Source organism: Acipenser ruthenus, chromosome 13 (genome assembly GCF_902713425.1).
Source record: "Acipenser ruthenus chromosome 13, fAciRut3.2 maternal haplotype, whole genome shotgun sequence".
Taxonomy (NCBI): domain Eukaryota; kingdom Metazoa; phylum Chordata; class Actinopteri; order Acipenseriformes; family Acipenseridae; genus Acipenser; species Acipenser ruthenus.
The window spans coordinates 5,012,461-5,031,959 of record NC_081201.1 but is presented as its reverse complement, the minus strand read 5'-3'; the positions used below and the strand labels follow the sequence as shown (position 1 = coordinate 5,031,959).

Here is a 19,499-nt window from a genome sequence, read left to right as displayed (position 1 = left end):
TTTGGCATCTATTCACAACAGATCAAATTTCCCCACTGCCTATACAAGACATACAACTTTGTAATAATCATCATAAAACAAACAGTTGCCTCCACATTTGTTGTTCAATTTCTTGTGAAGCTTGTTCCAGATTGATAATGTATGGCAGTTCACTGCCTTGACCAAACTACAAATGGACAATAACGTCATTGAGAAGATCCAAGGACTGGACAGTTTGACCAACTTGGTATGGCCTGGTGAGTCTGATACTAAAGCAGCCTGACTAAACTAAATTCGAAGCTGATTGTTCTCTAGTAATGACCATGTCTCATTTTTGTAGACCTTTTGTTTAACAGCATTGAGGTGATAGAGGGTCTCGATGGGCTTGTGAAACTGGAGGACCAGAGCTTGTTCAACAGAATCTGTGAAACTGCAAACACAGACACCCTGTATAGCCTGCAGGTTTTATACATTGGGAACAACAGCTTGGACCAGCTGGAAAACTTGAGAACACATTTTTACCACTTTTGCCAAAGTTTATCTTAAAGTTTCAATATCCTTTCTTATGCTGTTTTCTACAGCTTATCTATTTGCGAAGGTTTAAAAGGTTGCATTCATTGAATCTGGCTGGGAACCTCATATACGAGGATGAGAACTACAAAATATCTATTGCTGCCTACCGACGTGAACTAGTCTACCTGGATTTCAGACTAGTGGACGAAATACAGTAAGTATAGCTTTTGTGCAGTATATATAGCCATTGTTACTGTTGTGAAATTGTGAAAATAGTATTCTATGTTCGTGGCCAAAACACTATAGTATACTGTGGTATTGAATGTAGTATACTATAGTAAACTGTCTTGTTTTGACCACTCATGCAAAATAGGGCTAAAGTAACTGTGTATTCAGATTTACAGGGAACTGCATCAATTGACTGACATGTCGCTGCTGGAGACCCGCGTTACTCAGTATAACAAGGAGATCAATGAGCTGTGTGACTCCCTCATGATGCTGGAGCTGCAACTGTTGGACCAGCTGGAGGTAAAGAGGCTGCAACAAGGGGGATCAAAACGTTCTTTAGTAAGCTCATCAAAATACACAAGCATCAGTCATCCTATAGATAGCGTGTCAACGCTGAATTAACCCCAGCCAGAGCCTAAATCCATTCTTCCAATCCAGAAAAATTCAGCCTATTACAGACCCATTTGTGTGGTCACAATACCCCTGCAGATGTTCCACATGGATAACTATTATGTGGAAAAATGCGATTCTGCAGCACAGCATTTTCTGATCACCAAGGACGTAACCTAACCATTTAAGAGCAGTAATGAGTCACAGTTGGCTAAAGTAACACATTATAGCTTTCCCCCTGAAACCTTTTATTTTCACTGTGGAGCAGGCTGCTTGAGATCTTCATTGAATTTGTTCAGGGGATATATCCTTTCATGCAGCTGTCTTCTAGGGGTTTTAGGGGAGGTTCTGCTAGGTATACTTAGTATAGATTTTGGTGACTTTGCTTATTCACTGTTGACTGGTTCAGTATGAATGCCAAGTTGTATCTCCATGTCCAATCATTGTCATTGCTGAGCCACTATTGTTAACTTCCCTGTGCCTAAATTTAGTTTTCGGTTGTTTGTCACTCCTGCATCTTGTTTCCTAGCAGTTTCTGGAGACAAGAATAAGCACACCTCTAGTAGCATATCCTGGAACTGCATTGTAAATAATAAATGGGTTCATATTTTCAGAACAGCTTACATTTAGTTTGTGCTTCTGCAGGTGCACAGTGATGAAGTGAGACAGAACTGCAAGCAGATTTCAGAGATCAACATCCACATCAATTACCTGTGGGATGATATGGAGAACCTGGACCTCCCTGACTGTGTAGAATCTGTACTGGACAGAGTGGACCTTTTCAGAACACTAATCCTACAAGACATTAATCCACAGATGACTTTGTCTGGGACTCATTTCCCAAAACAGAACATTGTTGGACCTAGATCAATTTGATTTCTAAACTACTTTTATTAAAGTACATAGTTAGTTTAGTTGATATAATCCCTCTTAAATGTGACAGTATACATTTAGGCCACGTACATTTATGTGAAATAAGTGATATCTGAAGGGGTGGGGGGGAGCCTGGGTTCTTATTGTTTGGGTTTCAGTTCCATGGTTTTCTGGGCTGGGGGAACTCCAAGTCTTGCAGAAGTTTGCGTTTCATAGTGGCGCTCTCAGAAGACAGGTGCACAAACAGGACCCCGGCTGCAGTGCGAGAGCGGAGCTCCTGCAGGTCGTACTCATGGGCCCACTCCACATTGCCCCAGTGGTGGATCTGGGAAGGCAATGAAACACGATCAAAATTCAAAATACTCATGGGTTCAAAACATCATACTAGAAATACTTTTAAGAAATTATGTACTGGTGGAATATAGAGTACTCCTCCCCACTAATACACTATCCCTGCATGTATTAGGACTTTTTAAAATGACAAGTTTTTGTATTTGTTCTGACAGTTTTCTTACCTGGAATTCTTCCTCCAAGCGGGACAGCTGCACTGCCTTTTCTACCATGAGGTGCCGGTCGATTAATCCAAATGACAGAATCACTGATTTAAGTTGTGTGATCACAAACTCCAAACCTGGGACGGATTAACACAATATGATATTCATCCATACATCTACGTAATGTTAAAGGCAGGGGACACAGGATCTTGACAACAAAGAAATAGAACAAAATTGTTGTTTTTTTTCGTACATTCTATTTCTAAAACACAAGCCTATTTGCAAATTACATTTTCTAACTTTGCTCAATCCTGTCGTATCATTCTTTCACAGTGCAGCATATAAAACTGAGCCCCATCTTCTTACCTGTTAAAGCCCAGAAGTTGAAGGAGGCCAGGTGCTGTCGAAAGGTATCTTTAGTCTCCTCTGGGATTGTGGGTCCCATTATATTTGAAGAGGAGCCTATCACCACATTGTATCTGCAAATAAAAGCAGAATGAAAACAAAGGGGAAATCAGATAATGTTGGGTACACTATATTTTACAGTATATCACTTCTTTCTGCTAGGATTGTGTTCACAGGATTGAAGTACACAGGATACTGTACTTCGGAGCCTAAAATTGACTCAAGATTTACCTTTTTTCTATCCAGTCCATAACAGGGTCCCATTCAGTCTTCTGAAGCTGCACCAAACCTGGAGGTTCCTCAACCCTGTAGCTAAATACAAGAAACTGATTGAGACCGATACCACCGTGTGACACTAGTTACAATTTCAGAAGCAAACTAGTAAGAAAATAAAATGAAAGAGACGCTTCTCCTCATCATCATCATCATCATCTTCATCACCTCTTACCAGATTGTGTCTGTCTCCAGATACTTAAGGGCAGCTGCGATCATCTGATCCTTGTTCCTCTGTGTCGGGTTATCAAGAGCTGTGTTGCACAAGGTGGTCTGTGAAAGGCAATAGGCAACATTATTACAAGCTCTGTAAATTGCTACTGTATATTGGTAAAGGCTTTTGTGAGGAGGGTTGTGATGTCATCTTTATAGTCTGTGTTTATATTCCTGTCCCAGTTAAAAGGGTTGTGCCTATGTAGGTCACAGTAACAAGGGATGTAATAAGGAAGATCCGCCCCAAAATGGATTTTTCGACCTACCATGTGCATTGTGTAGAACTTCAGAGTATCTCTTTGCACATCCCACTCAGTGGCTACAGCCACAGCCAGAGCCTCATTGGGGACGGTGAATAACTTCCCACCCGGAGTTTTCAACTTTCTGTGGTCCAGATTGATCTCAAACACTCCGCCTTAAAATATTAGAGACCAAAAAAAAAGAAATAATGATATATTCTGTAAATCAACAAATCAATGTGTCAGAAAGTCTGTATTCTTGTATCACGTACCTTCTCCATGTGAAATACTGACATCCTGATAAAATTTCTTTCTTTCTGTAGATACAAAAAAGAAAACGGAAAGGTTGCAAAGAAAATGCAGGTTTGTAAAGACTGTGCACTACTATTTTAAATAACACCATCTGTTGTATCCTAAGCAATTTTGTCTTAGCCAGATATAGTAACATACCGTTATAACTCAACGTTTCGTCTCTACGGCTTGCCTAGTAATGTACTTAGCCCAGAAAAAAAGCTAGCTAGCAGTGGCTCGTAAAGCAGTCTTTGTTTCCCCACGCGTATTCTTTCAGTTTACATTTTGAAAACTCAAAAAAAAAAAAAAAAAAAAAGCTGAAGACATACCTGACATTGCTGATGAGTATGTCCGTCTGTTTTCCAAAACATGGCAGGTTTGTTTCTGTCTTGTCATCACTGGACAGCAGTACACGGTAAGCGAACCCTTACAGTACAAACGTAGCGCATTCCGCAACATATTTTCAAGGTCGTTACACTTCCAAACTAATAGAAATAAAGTATTTACTTTAAACTAGTTAGATAAGCCTTTGGGGGGGGGGGGGGAACAGAGCGACTTTATTCTAACAAACACGTATTAATAATATTGTAAGTGTAGTGTAGTACAGATACATTACAACAATATTGAATTCGGCATCCCTAAGAAGAAACACGTATTATTTCGTGTGTGAATCCATTCAAATTGAACATTGTATATTTTGAAATAGTTCGCTGTTTTCTTGTTTTTTATTGAAATGAAAATGAAAACCCGTGTCATTCATAACACACTCCTGCCATGGACGCAGCCATAGCATTGACCCTGCATGTGACGTTTCATTCGTAGTTTTTGCCGACCACGATATCCAATCAAAAAGCGTGTAAGCTTTCGTTTCCAATCGGCATAGGTGAAGGACGGGGTTACGTTTAGCAGAAAACCTGAAACGCCACATGTTAGGACGAGTTTATACTGCGAAATTGAGAACTACAACTCCCATGATACTTTTCGGCCACCCAGCCAATGAATGAAAAGGTTTATTGCTAGATTCGTCATCGTGACTAATCAGGTGGGAGGATGTTGCTGTTATAGCGGTCCCTGGTAACGCAGATACTGGCGGCCTGGGGAGTTCTGTGAGCCGGCTCGTCAATTTCTCCCCCCTCCATTCTCTCGGCTGCTCACCTGAGAGCGTCGACAGTGTTCGGGGCTTCAGTACTGGAGGAATAATAATGCCGGTCCGCACTGAGTCCTGCAGCAACGGATCTGCGGCCTTGATCTCCTCGGCTTCACTTATTCCACCGCCCCCGATCAACACGCAGCAGCCTGGTGTCGCGACCTCACTCCTCTACAGCGGTTCCAAGTTCCGCGGGCACCAGAAGAGCAAAGGCAACTCTTACGATGTGGAGGTAGTTCTGCAGGTAAGCTGGGACAGGTCTAATTTTGGCTGACCCCATTTTTACCCTGCTATTTATGATCATATACAGTACCCATGCCAGTAACGACACGTTCTTTGGAAGACACATTTAGCGTGCATGTTGAAGTACTTGGCATTCGGTATACCTCACCAGTTTTTTTGGGAGGCGAAATATTGTTTATTAATGTAAAAACAGTCTTGCCTATCCTACTTTGTTGCACCATAATTAAGGACAATCTGCAATTTTGTAACATTTTAGAAGAACTAGATACAGTTTTAGAGGCTTTGGTTTAAAAATAAATAAATAAATAAATAATTATTCACATGTGCAGCAGTGTATGATTCAGTACTGTAGATTGATCCTGTTCATGATGTTAGGATGCCTCCTGTAAAAATATGTATTGACATTAGACACCACAATGCAAGTACAAGGGACAATTGCAATCTAACTAAATCACTTAGCAATTTATTTGGTTGGCTATTGGATTGAACCTCGCACTGTCATGCGTGTGTGATGTGAAGATAATGTTTTTTTTTTTCTTTACGTTCAGCATGTTACCAAGGAAGACTCTTATTTGTGTGGGTACCTGAAGATCAAAGGACTTACTGAGGTGAGATGCTGAGAGATTTGCAGAAACTGTAAACTGTACTGGATTGTGGTATTTTTTTGCTCTGTCACTTTACATTTACTTGGGCCTCCATTGCACATTTCCCATTAAAAGCAAGAACAGAGGTTTCCTGTTGATCTTCATTCATCCTGATTGGTAGGTGGGTAGCAGTGGTGTGTGATGATTTGAATTGGGTAGGGAATTTAAAGGAAGTAAACACGACAAAATGTATGATTTTTACCTAGATTCTTAATGCACCATGGCAACCGACATCACCGAGACGAGTCCGCTGTGTTCTGTGCCTTTCAGGGGACTAATTGTTTGTCATAGTCCTGCATTGCCTTTTCTAATGAAAACCACAATAGAGGGATTTACCCGTTGGGGTTTGTGTACCGTACTTTTATGTGTTTGTACAATTTCATGTGACTTTCACAGCTGGTAAACATACATGTCAATCGGTCTTTAGCTAGATGGGAGTTGGAGAATGAGCGTTGGGCTTGTATTGGTGGGTGAATATATCTGGAGGTGCAGAATCTATTAACACTATTAAAGCAGAGTGTTGTATCTGAGATCTTACTAAATAAACAGGTGAGTTGTCCTCTAAGGAGATACTGCAGTTCCATCATCCAGGATTATCTGATCTGTGTAACTGTCACTCTATACTATAATATCTTATTATTGCTTAGAAAAGCCCAACGCTTAACTCTTATGAAATACTGTAGTGTATATCCCTCTCATATTCTGTTGGAACTCCCTTTGTTTTGAAACAGCTACAGAAAATAGTTAATCTCCCTCTAACCCAGATAAAATCTAATTTAAGTGTTTCTAATTTAAGTCATAAGGTCAAAAAAAAAAAACCACATATGCATCTTGCGCAAAAGGTTTTCAAACCAGTTTTTAAAACTTTTTGTCTTAACAGGAGTACCCAACACTTACCACGTTTTTTGCAGGGGAAATAATCAGTAAAAAACATCCTTTTTTGACACGGAAATGGGACGCAGATGAGGATGTAGACCGTAAACATTGGGTATGAACATTCATTATTGCATATTTTTTATTGAATCCTTCCTCCACCTCCTTTCTCCTCTGCAAGAAAGTCTGCATCTAACATAAACCAATGTTTTTATGGATAACCGATTTAAAAAAAATCATCTAATCTAATTTTATTTTTTATTTTTTTAGGGGAAGTTTCAGGCTTTTTATCAATATGCAAAAACATTTAACTCTGATGAATTTGACTATGAAGAACTAAAGAACAGTGACTACGTCTTCATGAGGTGGAAGGTAATTCCAGTTTCTGCCTGTGTACTTTCGCTGCATATCCTGTAGAGGGCAGTGTTTACTTGAGAACCAGCAATAAACTACTTTAAAGGGCCAGGTCGCCGGTGGGACTTTTAACATTGGGCAGACCCTAAAAGGAATTGAAGGTTTTGAAAATAAAAGTATTACACTTTTACACACACTGAAGATTTGATGACTGCTAGAAAATGATGGGGCAAGATCAGTTTAATGTTGATGGTTTCTGCATAAATGGGTAATACGTAATGTAGAATTTAAACTTAAATGAGTCAGCTCTAAGGATCTCTGTTTCTGTTTGCAGAAGCTCTGCAGAAGAACAAGAAGATTTGATTCAGGGCATCTTTGAAGGGGGTGTGGGGGGGGGGGGATAAGATCATTTTTTTAAAGATTACTGAAAGGTTCTTTTTTTATTTATTTCATTTGGTGAGTTACTTCCTCCTTTTGTGCTGTTGTGTAATGCTCCATTTTATTTTATTTCATAGGAACAGTTTTTAGTCCCCGATCACACAATCAAGGACATCAGTGGTGCTTCTTTTGCAGGGTTTTATTACATCTGCTTCCAGAAATCCACAGCTACCGTCGAGGGCTATTACTACCACAGAAGTTCAGAATGGTGAGGTGTCACATTCAGATGGATTGATTATATATATATATATATATATATATATATATATATATATATATATATATATATATATATATATATATAATATACAGTACTGTGCAAAAGTTTTAGGCAGGTGTGGAAAAATGCTGTAAAGAATGCTTTCAAAAATAGACATGTTAATAGTTTATATTTATCAATTAACAAAATGCAAAGTGAGTGAACAGAAGAAAAATCTACATCAAATCAATATTTGGTGTGACCACCCTTTGCCTTCAAAACAGCATCAATTCTTCTAGGTACACTTGCACACAGTTTTTGAAGGAACTCGGCAGGTAGGTTGGCCCAAACATCTTGGAGAACTAACCACAGTTCTTCTGTGGATTTAGGCAGCCTCAGCTGCTTCTCTCTCTTCATAGACAGACTCGATGATGTTGAGATCCGGGCTCTGTTGGGGCCATACCATCACTTCCAGGACTCCTTGTTCTTCTTTACGCTGAAGATAGTTCTTAATGACTTTCGCTGTATGTTTGGGGTCGTTGTCATGCTGCAGAATAAATTTGGGGCCAATCAGATGCCTCCCTGATGGCATTGCATGATGGATAAGTATCTGCCTGTACTTCTCAGCATTGAGGAGACCATTAATTCTGACCAAATCCCCAACTCCATTTGCAGAAATGCAGCCCCAAACTTGCAAGGAACCTCCACCATGCTTCACTGTTGCCTGCAGACACTCATTCGTGTACCGCTCTCCAGCCCTTCGGCGAACAAACTGCCTTCTGCTACAGCCAAATATTTCAAATTTTGACTCATCAGTCCAGAGCACCTGCTGCCATTTTTCTGCACCCCAGTTCCTGTGTTTTTGTGCATAGTTGAGTCGCTTGGCCTTGTTTCCACGTCGGAGGTATGGCTTTTTGGCCGCAAGTCTTCCATGAAGGCCACTTCTGACCAGACTTCTCCGGACAGTAGATGGGTGTACCAGGGTCCCACTGTTTTCTGCCAATTCTGAGCTGATGGCACTGCTGGACATCTTCCGATTGCGAAGGGAAGTAAGCATGATGTGTCTTTCATCTGCTGCAGTAAGTTTCCTTGGCCGACCACTGCGTCTACGGTCCTCAACCTTGCCCGTTTCTTTGTGCTTCTTCAAAAGAGCTTGGACAGCACATCTGGAAACCCCTGTCTGCCTTGAAATTTCTGCCTGGGAGAGACCTTGCTGATGCAGTATAACTACCTTGTGTCTTGTTGCTGTGCTCAGTCTTGCCATGGTGTATAACTTTTGACAGTAAACTGTCTTCAGCAACCTCACCTTGTTAGCTGAGTTTGGCTGTTCCTCACCCAGTTTTATTCCTCCTACACAGCTGTTTCTGTTTCAGTTAATGATTGTGTTTCAACCTACATATTGAATTGATGATCATTAGCACCTGTTTGGTATAATTGTTTAATCATACACCTGACTATATGCCTACAAAATCCCTGACTTTGTGCAAGTGTACCTAGAAGAATTGATGCTGTTTTGAAGGCAAAGGGTGGTCACACCAAATATGGATTTGATTTAGATTTTTCTTCTGTTCACTCACTTTGCATTTAGGTAATTGATAAATATAATCTATTAACATGTCTATTTTTGAAAGCATTGTTACTTTACAGCATTTTTTCACACCTGCCTAAAACTTTTGCACAGTACTATATATATATTTGTTTTAATATTGGGGTCTGGATATTGGAGACAGAAAGCTATATATACTGTTATTCTCTTTAATCAAGTTTTAAGTATGGAATATCTTTGCATATAAAAACAACAGACTTAATTGGGACTTTCTGTTTCGTGATCATAGAGATGAAACACTATTTCTTTCAAATTTGATACATGTACTGCAGTCTATGATTCTTTTGTTTTAGACACTGTGCATAAATCAGGTGCCATGAAATATTTCCAGTGTCAATGTTACAATGTTTAATTATGTTTACTTATGATAAGCAATGCTGTCCTGTTGGTCATTTGTTTTTATGAAATTCTCCACCTGTTTAAAGCAATGTCATTGTCTACTCTCCTTGATGCCTCTATCGTTGACCTCCACAGGTACCAGTCCTTAAACCTCACCCACGTTACTGAACACAGTGCCCCAATATATGAGTTCCGGTGACATCGGCAGTGTCGGACCATCAGCAGAGAATGGGATGTTCATATTCCAGGACTGTTATGAAAATAATGTAAACAAACTGTTATTCATGGTAAATGACATGCCAGTCTTTTGTGCTGAAGGACAGATGGCATGATCTCCGAGGAGCGCTTCGTGCACGACTGACCGGGTGGGAATGTGAGAACCAGGATTGACGGGGCAGTTTTATTTTTTTATCTGGGTTTTTAAAGCTACTTTTGTTTATTTGCACACTCCTGCAATCTCTCCGGTATAGATTTTGGGTCCTTCGGTTGTTTTCCATAACAGAAAAGAAAGAAAGGAAAAGCAGCGAATAGTGCAAACAGTCTTCTGTTCTCTCTGCACTTTTTAGTTGTGACTGCGTCAGGGAATAATTAACTTTTTATGTTTAAAAGCATGACACATTTATATTATAAGTTAGCGCCAAATGTGTTAAGGCTGCAAAGCAGTCTATCTTAGTTGCGCCTTAAGGACTTTTTCATTATTGCTCAGAAAATAAATTTGGCAGGGCTTGCTTTTCAAGAAACCTTCATCACTAATTTTGGGGCTTGCAAATAATTCCCTGATATTTTAACCATGTAGAGGCTTCAGAAGCTTTGTGGCCTTGCAATGTATCCACCCTCCCTCCCCCATTTATGTTTGTGATCTGTTTGAAATGACCAGAGATTGCCTATCCAGGAAATCATGGTATGATGGTGGTGGTTATGTATCTTATTTTATTTATTTTTTTAAACAAAGAAAAGCTTTTGAGGTGTAATGCTGACAATCTGAAAAGAATCACCAGTGACCAGTTCATATAGGCATTCATTTTAAGGTTCTCGGACCCCTGCTGAGTTTTTTTTCGTTGTTTTTTACGTTTCATCTATGCAATGTAATGCTTACAATCACTGCGGGAATACTGATATTTTCTGCTCCTTTAAGCATAGTTTGATTTATCGTAATTAATTTTTAGAAACTGGTATCAAGGCAAGGTATTAATTTAAATGTTTGCCTTACAAAACCCATTTTATTTAAAACACTAATCAGCTATTGTATGTTCCCCTACGATGATGCCCTATATATTTTTCCGCAGTGGTGACTGATAGCTTGAGATACCCTCATGATCAATACCTCTCAATTCTTAGTGTTTTAGCGAACAGCACAGTTTGCAGGAATGTGGGGGTTTGCAGTATTTCTATGCTTCTTGCCTCTTTAATTGTGGAAACCCTGAACTGTTTTAATTGATACATGTGATACCTAGAGGTGTGCCTGAAGATCAGATCACATTTAAATAGCACAGTAGAGATTCAGTTCTTCAATGGAGATGTCTCAAAACATGTCCACTTTTGCATGGGTTTGTGTGCTTAACATTGGCACACTATGGTTTATTTCCACAATCTTTCATCTGTAAACCTATTGCCTTAATTTTATTTTGAATGATTACAGTACATTCACAAAGATGGCTGAATGTGATATACAATCCAATCAACTGAGTTTTTTTTTTTTTAATTAAAGGTTACTTTTAAACTAAGCTCATAACATTTTAGAGGTATTAGGAATTTAAGCACATTTTCTCCTGTATATGTTTTTGCATCTTGTTAAATTGTCAAAATGTTCCAGAAACCCAAACGATAGATACAACTCCTACTCCCCTTTTTCTTATTATAAGCTAGTGCAGGTGGAAGTTAAGTTCTGCTGTACCTACCTCAAGAATCGATGAATAAGTGCCTCTTTATATTGACTGCTAACAGGTGACAGCAGAGACAATAAGTTTGCCAGGTGTTCAAAAATAAAGTGTATATATAGAGGCTAGAGATTTAAAAAAAATAAAGTTTGACAGATTGATGCATTTTAAGCTTTGTCACATCTGAGCAGACTGATAAGTGTTTTGCATATCATTCACGACACAGTCCAACTATATGCTTATTAATTTAATCAAAAATCAACACATTATTATGTTTTTAAAATTGCAGAAGTGGGGGATGTTTTGGGCGCTTGTGAAAATTTCATTTTTTTTTTTTTTTTAAATGGGGTGGCTAATCTAGGTAGCCTGGACTCAGATTGTAAGTGGGTATACTCTAAACCTTTACACATACTCTCCTGCGGCATTATATCACATCCCTAGAGCCAACAGCTTGATCAGAATGAACTTTGAAAGTGCTGTACTGTGGCAGTCTGGTACTGAGGGTGTAATTTACCAACCCTCACAGAAATGAAATGTATACAGGAACAATTATTTTCTTCAATGCATAAATTACTCTATAAAATATATACTCTTGTAAATATGGAACTACTACATATATATATATATACATATACACACTCATATAGATTTGTTTTCTTTATTATTCAAGCCAATAACTGATTTGAATCAAAATACAAGTACTAAAACGATGCAAAGAAACACGATTAAATGAGATTTGAGAGAGTTTGGTGTAAAATGACATGCAAGTGTTAAGAAAAAAGAAAAGTTACGATTGCCATGTTGAGAGGAGTTTCGATCTTTATTGGAGGAATCTGCATGGAGACCAATTCTGTTGTGGGTTTTATTATTAGTAAGAAATTAAACTGTTGGATGGAATTTTGTTAAAACCGCTCGGTGTGTGGGGGGTTTCTTTGTTTTTTTTTGTTTGTTTTTTGTTACAAACTTGAACAAACACTTAAATGAGAACCAAGCCAAAAAGTGTTGTTATCACTAAGCCTTGCAGTATGTTGTGCAGAGTGGTGTGATTTGTTGTAAAGACTGAACTGTCAGAAAGAACACTGTAGTGACTCATTTCATTTTAGATACTCTACTTTGGACAGATGTATGCTTAAAGTATAATGCTGTATGTGAAAGTACAAATGATTGAATTTATTTTGCATAGGAAGTAAGTGGACCAGATCAATTGAGTTAAACAGTGTATGCAACTTCTACAACTTGTGTATTTTGAGTCTCTTCTACTATGATGTAATTGCAGCTCCAGTACTGAGTTGTCTGCCTTTACCAGTCATCTGAAGGTTGGGTTGGAAAAGTTTAAAGATCAGGTTCCCACATAACTCAAAGGGAATCAGAAAGTCTTCAGTCCCTGCAATAGTTTTTATTTATTTATTTGTGTTTGTTTTTAAGACAAGCTCCAAACAAAGCCAGATACAGATTTATAGAAATATTATAGCTCAAAATTGAAGCAGGATAACTTAGAACCACTCAGAGTGATAGCAGACATCCAACAACAACATATTTTAAGAGGGTTAACAATACCAACATCGAGGTAATCAAAAGTTGGTGGAATGTATTGTGTCTGACAGCTGTCTTGTATTAATAGAAATTGGGTTCCAGGAACACAGAAACGTACACAGACAGATCACATGACAAGCGGCTGTTTTATAGTCTGCTTCACACCCAAATAAGATTTTCCAAATTTGGAAGACAACCATAAATACCTGATCAAGTCTAGAAAAAAATGTTGAACCACCTTGTTAACATGGGCTATAGAAACAAATGGCTAATGGCTTCTGTAATGTGACTAGAGTCTGAAAATACTTTCTCCCAAGATTTTATTTCACAGATCTAATAAGCCTGTTGTTCCAGTGCACACTTTTTCACTTTGTCTAAACTGGTGCGGTTTGCATGGTGCATGTTTAACGCTAATGCTAAGGAAAGATGACCTACAGGCACAGGCAACGTAGGTGGACACTTTTTATGTAGTCCATTGCAAATACAACACCATGAGTCATTCCACATCCAGTTATGTTATGTAAGGTCAGAATTGTTTTCAAAATGTGTCATGGTACTACTTTATAACGTAGTTTTTCCTGGTTTACTATAAATAGGCAGGGTTTGTTTTTTTTTTTTTTTTTTTTAATACCATTTACTATTTCTATGTTGGTCTCTGAAACATACTTTGTATTCTGATGTTATGGATACCCATTCTCTATCATAACGTAGTTTTTCCTGGTTTACTATAAATAGGCAGTTTTTTTTTTTTTTTTTTTTTTTTTTAACTACCATTTACTATTTCTATGTTGGTCTCTGAAACATACTTTGTATTCTGATGTTATGGATACCCATTCTCTATCATGGAAATGATAGAAGGAAATTGTGATGGAAGGAAACACTTTTGGGGGGACTCATGCGCTTATCTCCTGTGGCCGCCTGGCCCATTCTGTATGGTGAACACGATAACTGCCATGGTTTTGCATCATCACAAGTCCTACGCTGCTAGCTTCCAATAAAAGTTTCGAATTGCATTTGGCTGTAATCTGGTTAACTCTCGATTTGTATACAATTGTTTCACCGTTCAGGTTATTGCGCGACTGTGGTTTTGGTTTTAAATTCTCTCAACTTCCATATTTGGTGTGAAAATCTGGAATCCATATCAAGCGAGGTTCATCACCTGGGTAGAACATTTACAGAAAGGGGGGAAAAACGGAATCCCTGGGACGTCACTGAGACGCAACGAGTTTAACTGCCACGCTTCAGTGGTGTGGCTCCTTCACCTAATCGTTGACTCACTCTTTAAATGAATACAAATGCATTTACCAGAACTCATCCACTTCCTGGAAGAACATTACAGCAACAAGGAATCGGTTTCATCCAACACTTCAACTCACACCAACACTACAATTGTAGTTTTTCTGGCAACAAGCACTCAAAATTAAGGTGCCTACGTGACCAGTGTCTTACTTATTTGGTATGCGCTGGCAGTCATTTTTTACTTTTCAGCAGGAGATGGAATAATGAAGCCCAGAGAGTCAATGCAACAGTTTTGGAGGTTCAAAAGACAAATGATTACATTATCCCCACTGCTCTGATGTATTATATATTGAATACACGCAATGATATTATTATATTCGATCGTTATTTGAATCATATTTTTGTTGTCATCTTCGTAGTCCCATCAGATTTGCTCACTAGGACAGAGGAGAAAAAGAAAGCGTCAACTGGACATGACGTATGTCTTCACTTGAAAAGAGTCAAGAGTATTTCCTGTCCTCATACTTTCGCCATCTGCCAAGTTTAATGGACAATTTCTGTTTTCTTTTAACATTGTTCTCTAATTACCTTCGTGGCCGATTTGCTCTTAAATGTTTACTGTTAATCAAAACATAAAATAGTATTATATACAGATCTTTATTTGGATACAGTGTTTTAAATATTTTTTCTACAAAACAAATAAATAAATAAACCTGTATTTACTTAACCTGTGTGAATGTGTCTGCTTGTCTGTGTCTAAGAGAGTGTCCAATTGTGTTTTATTTGTTTCAATTAAAGGGACAATCCCGAAACAGATGCAAGCAATGACTGCTATAGATGCTATTAGGGAGTGGTCAGATACATTTCCTGGTAAGCTTAGGCTTGCGCGTTAACACACGTATACACCAAAAAAACTGAGTGTGGCTACGTGAGACAATGTGTACCTGACACTTCACGTAGGCATTTTTCCAGTATATTGGGGGCAATTACTGAGGGATTTTCCACTTTTTTCCCCCTCCAAACAATTAACCCTTTACCCGGAAAACCACAAATATTTATCCATTTCAAATATTTCAGTGTAAAAGGCTTGGAGAGCTGGTTTATTTATTTCAAATATTGACACAGTGTAAAAGTCCATTCACACTTCCAGCCAGCTTCAACAAACAAAACAGTGAGTAACATCAAGAGATATACATTGCTATTTTTAAAAGGATAAAAATAACACAAAACAAAATACAAAATAAAGTATTCAAAACGTGCATTGCAAGTCGTCGCTTTCACTGAATATGTTGTGTTTTAAAAGTGGGTAAAGGCCTTAATGCTAACCGCATTGGTCTGCTATCCGCTTCCGATATCCCAGTAGACGTTTTACAGCAGCAGGGACATTAGACTACTCTTATTTCAGGTCATTGAATATATAGTAATGCATTGCATGCATGGGCTTTACAAAAAGAGCCTGGGGTAAGTATGTAGTTTAACTCAATTTCAGAGCGTCCATCCGAATACATCTCAACAGGTTTGATATATACAGCCTTGACTCAAGTTAGATACATTTCACCTGCTTTCCACAAAGAATGACACTTTGTATAATATAAACCAATGGACATAAATTGATAAATATTCAGCACAATTTTGTGAATGTCAAAAGTATTAATATGTAGCATAGTTTTAAATAACATGTTTGCGTCTTGCTTTCATCTAGACAAATTTGTCAACACCAGCCTGCAAGTGTAATGTTTTTGCCGAACTAATACCAACATTTGCATATACGGCGAACATATGTTACAAAAAGAAGTCCATTGATTTTCATGTAGGCTTATAACATTGCCTAATCATTTATTTTTCCATATATATATAGTGTTCGATATATATATATATATATATATATATATATATATATATATATATATATATATATATATATATATATATCGAACACTGTAGACCATCTTAAATACTATTTTCTGCCACTGTGGGATGAGGGGTGTGGGGTGTGGGGTGTGGGGTGTGGGGTAAGGGAAACACCATACAACGATGAGTTTATACAGCAGCTGCAAACCCGGAAACGCACAGCACAGCCCTACACAAATCTATGGTACCTTTTCTTTAGAGCAGGTATACATAATTGTACCTGGGCATCATCAATATTAATAGTTTCCACAAGTGAATCCCTCCTGTCTCGCTGTGTTTCATTTCTTCCGTTTTCCGCTTGCTGTGACAACCATATCCGATATTTCCCTTTGAGTTATCATGATATAATAGCATAATATTATAGAAATACTAGAATGCAATGTAATTTTTTGTCATTGATATAATCACTGGCAAAAAATGAATGAATGCCCACGACGAGGCCTTGAGACTGAGCGGTAGCAATTACATCAACCGTCACCGACTTTATTCCTGATCTCAAAAAGTGGAAGACATGATGGAGCATATAGCTCATAAAGATGGCATATAGCAAACTGCCCTATAGCAAATAACGTCGCTGCTAACTCCGAAACAGAACATGCTTCATGAGTTACTTAAATGATCAAAGAAAGTCAAAGGTCATGGTTAGATTGGATTTTAATTATGTGTTACAGTCAAAGGAGAGCCCTGCTCTATACTTACACAGTACAGTAATCACTGCATGTTGAGTACTTAGGGCAATAACATTCATGTGACGTTGCTAATGTTAGTTCCTGGAATTGTATCTAGTTTCATTGTAGCTATCTAATTGAAAAATGATGTTGGTTGTCAGTGACCTTTTACATTTTTACTTAGCCAAGACCTCCCACTCAGCGCACGCCTCAATTCCCTGGAAACTATACGGAAAATCTGAGCAGTTATGATTGACATAGCGAATTAAATAGCGTTTAGCATTGACTCGACAAGTAGCATTTAGTGTTCAAAAACAAAAACAGATCTCAGTAATGTGGGCTGGACCCGAAACGGGACACCAGAAATGTATGTTTGCAACACGAGAATTTCCAAGTGCTTCTTTACTCCAAAATGTGTCATGAAAGGCTTGCTGCCTGCAGGATGTAAAGAATCGACCATTTCAATTGGACGCTGCTTTTCGATTGTTTTGCTCAGAGAAGAGACTCCCTTTGTATTGGTGTAGACTGCAAATTGAATCCACTCAGTCCAGAACAATGGAACAAGTTTCAAATGCAGCCAAAGGAAAAATAAATAAGTTACGTGAAAGAACTGGAGAATGGTTCCTCCAGCGAAATAAAAAATGAACGAGTACCATGTTAAGTCAGTGCAGTGGAACAACTTTTGATTCGTTTGAGACTGATCATGTATAGCATTTGTCTTTTTAGAAAAGCGAGCACCGTTATGTGCCAAATTCTTTGATTTCTTTTAATCAAAGCAAAATTAGTAGATAATCAAAATGAGAGAACGATTTTTTAAAATATAAATATGTTTTTATAAAATGTAATTTTAATATCATACTTGCGATCTTATAATGCAAACATATTCTCAAATATATAACTTTAACATTCGTACATGTAGAAATCTAAACCTGCAACCCAGACCTTCATAGATAATCAATACATAACAGGAATAGTATGATGATAGCAAATGTTACAAGTCACTGTATTAAGTCGACAATAATATATATATATATATATATATATATATATATATATATATATATATATATATATATATATATATATATATATATATATAGCATTACGTGCTTCCATTTTTTTTTATTCAACTGCCACATGACATCATTAATAAACTAAATGAATAAAGCAAATCAAATCACTCTTCCATTTAATTAAATTGGGCTTTTAGCCAGCTCCTAACGAGAAGGAAGTCGAAATGATAGCAGTGGATACTAGCTGGAGTCTGTCAGTGTGTGCACTCATCTTTATCAGGCAGATGGAATTTTCATTTGGGGTGTTGACGTGTGCTCATATGATTGTTTATCAAAGATGACCTTGGACAAGGAAAGCGTGGTTTCGATCTCCACAACATTAGCAGAGAACAAAAAAGAAAAAAAAGTCAGGTTTCCCTGATGTGTCAGTACCAGTTAACTCCCGGTCGGTTGACAGCAATACACAGATTAGGTTTGCACACCTGGAGGAATTACATCAGGATGTAAAAGTCCCCCCCCCCCCCCCCCCCAGCAAGTTGTATTTATTACAGGAATGAGGCTTTAGAGGAAGACTATGGAATGAATATTAGCAGCAGAACCATCAATATCTTTGGAGCGTGTTCCTAATCTTATTGTTTATGAATATAAAAACAACATTTCCTCTTGATTCCCTCATTTTGAGATGCTTTGTGGTTCTCTAATTCTGTCGAGGCATTTGAGCTTATACACTGTAAACCCAGATAAACCAAGTTTAGGACCCGTATAGGACGGAGCACAAGGAGGTTAGGTGACTTGCTCAGGGTCACACACCGCGAGTCAGTGGCTGAGCCGGGATTGAACAGGGAACCTCCTTGTAACAACTCCCTTTCTTCAACTACTGGCCCATAAAATGTAGACTGTCTACATTCAGTAATTATACAGCCTTAGTAGTTAGTTTCGGAATAATTATAGGGTGTAGTTGGGGATTTTTTTCAGTTGGTCTTTTTGCTTTTACTGGTAATGGAGTTTTTCTTATAAAAAAAAAAGCCATACCATGCAAAGTAAAGAAAAAAAAGAATGAAGGTGCTCTCAGTGCTGACCACAATCACAAAGTGCATTGTAATAAACTGAAAAAAGCATATGCCTTACCCCTGTCAAATAACCAGGGGGCTTGGTATAATCTATACGCATACACCCTATAAAAATACAAATTACTGGTATCTTAAAAGGTAGCCCAAATGACAACAGGATTCTTTTTTGATACTGTCACAGAAAATGCTGCACGGTTTCAGTAAGTGATAATAACTTTTAAGTGGAGCAAACAGCACTGTCTAATTTGGGGAAATTGCCCATGCAACGGCACCGCATATGTCTTGATTAGTTATAGGGGCCAGTAAAGCAGTAAACCTGCACACATTATTCATTATTAAATATGTAAAGTAGAGTTGTGCTTCACAATGTCCCACCGCTGTGTGTTTCCTGTTGTAAGTTTGACCAACGATATCAACCTTGGGTGGTGGTGTTTCTTCCCTTTAACC

The 19,499-nt window shown here is 38.1% G+C and overlaps 2 protein-coding genes across 2 annotated transcripts; one reads left to right on the top strand and one right to left on the bottom strand.

Annotated features, from left to right (window-relative positions):
• Positions 1-1,981: 1,981 nt before the first annotated feature.
• Positions 1,982-4,726, bottom strand: LOC117418517 (ATP synthase mitochondrial F1 complex assembly factor 2-like). Its single transcript, XM_034031654.3, has 8 exons — positions 4,228-4,726; positions 3,880-3,924; positions 3,635-3,783; positions 3,331-3,428; positions 3,114-3,194; positions 2,844-2,956; positions 2,499-2,614; positions 1,982-2,308 (listed from the first exon to the last, which is right to left on the bottom strand). The coding sequence occupies exons 1-8, from the start codon at positions 4,355-4,357 to the stop codon at positions 2,138-2,140; spliced, it is 903 nt and encodes a 300-aa protein (XP_033887545.3). The 5' UTR covers positions 4,358-4,726; the 3' UTR covers positions 1,982-2,137.
• A 185-nt stretch (positions 4,727-4,911) lies between these two features.
• On the top strand, positions 4,912-11,864 carry LOC117417850 (glucose-induced degradation protein 4 homolog). The gene is made up of 6 exons (XM_034030236.3): positions 4,912-5,289; positions 5,837-5,896; positions 6,813-6,920; positions 7,076-7,177; positions 7,675-7,805; positions 9,877-11,864. Exons 1-6 carry the CDS (start codon positions 5,101-5,103, stop codon positions 9,938-9,940), a joined length of 654 nt encoding a protein of 217 aa, XP_033886127.1. The 5' UTR covers positions 4,912-5,100; the 3' UTR covers positions 9,941-11,864.
• The last annotated feature ends 7,635 nt before the right edge of the window (positions 11,865-19,499 follow it).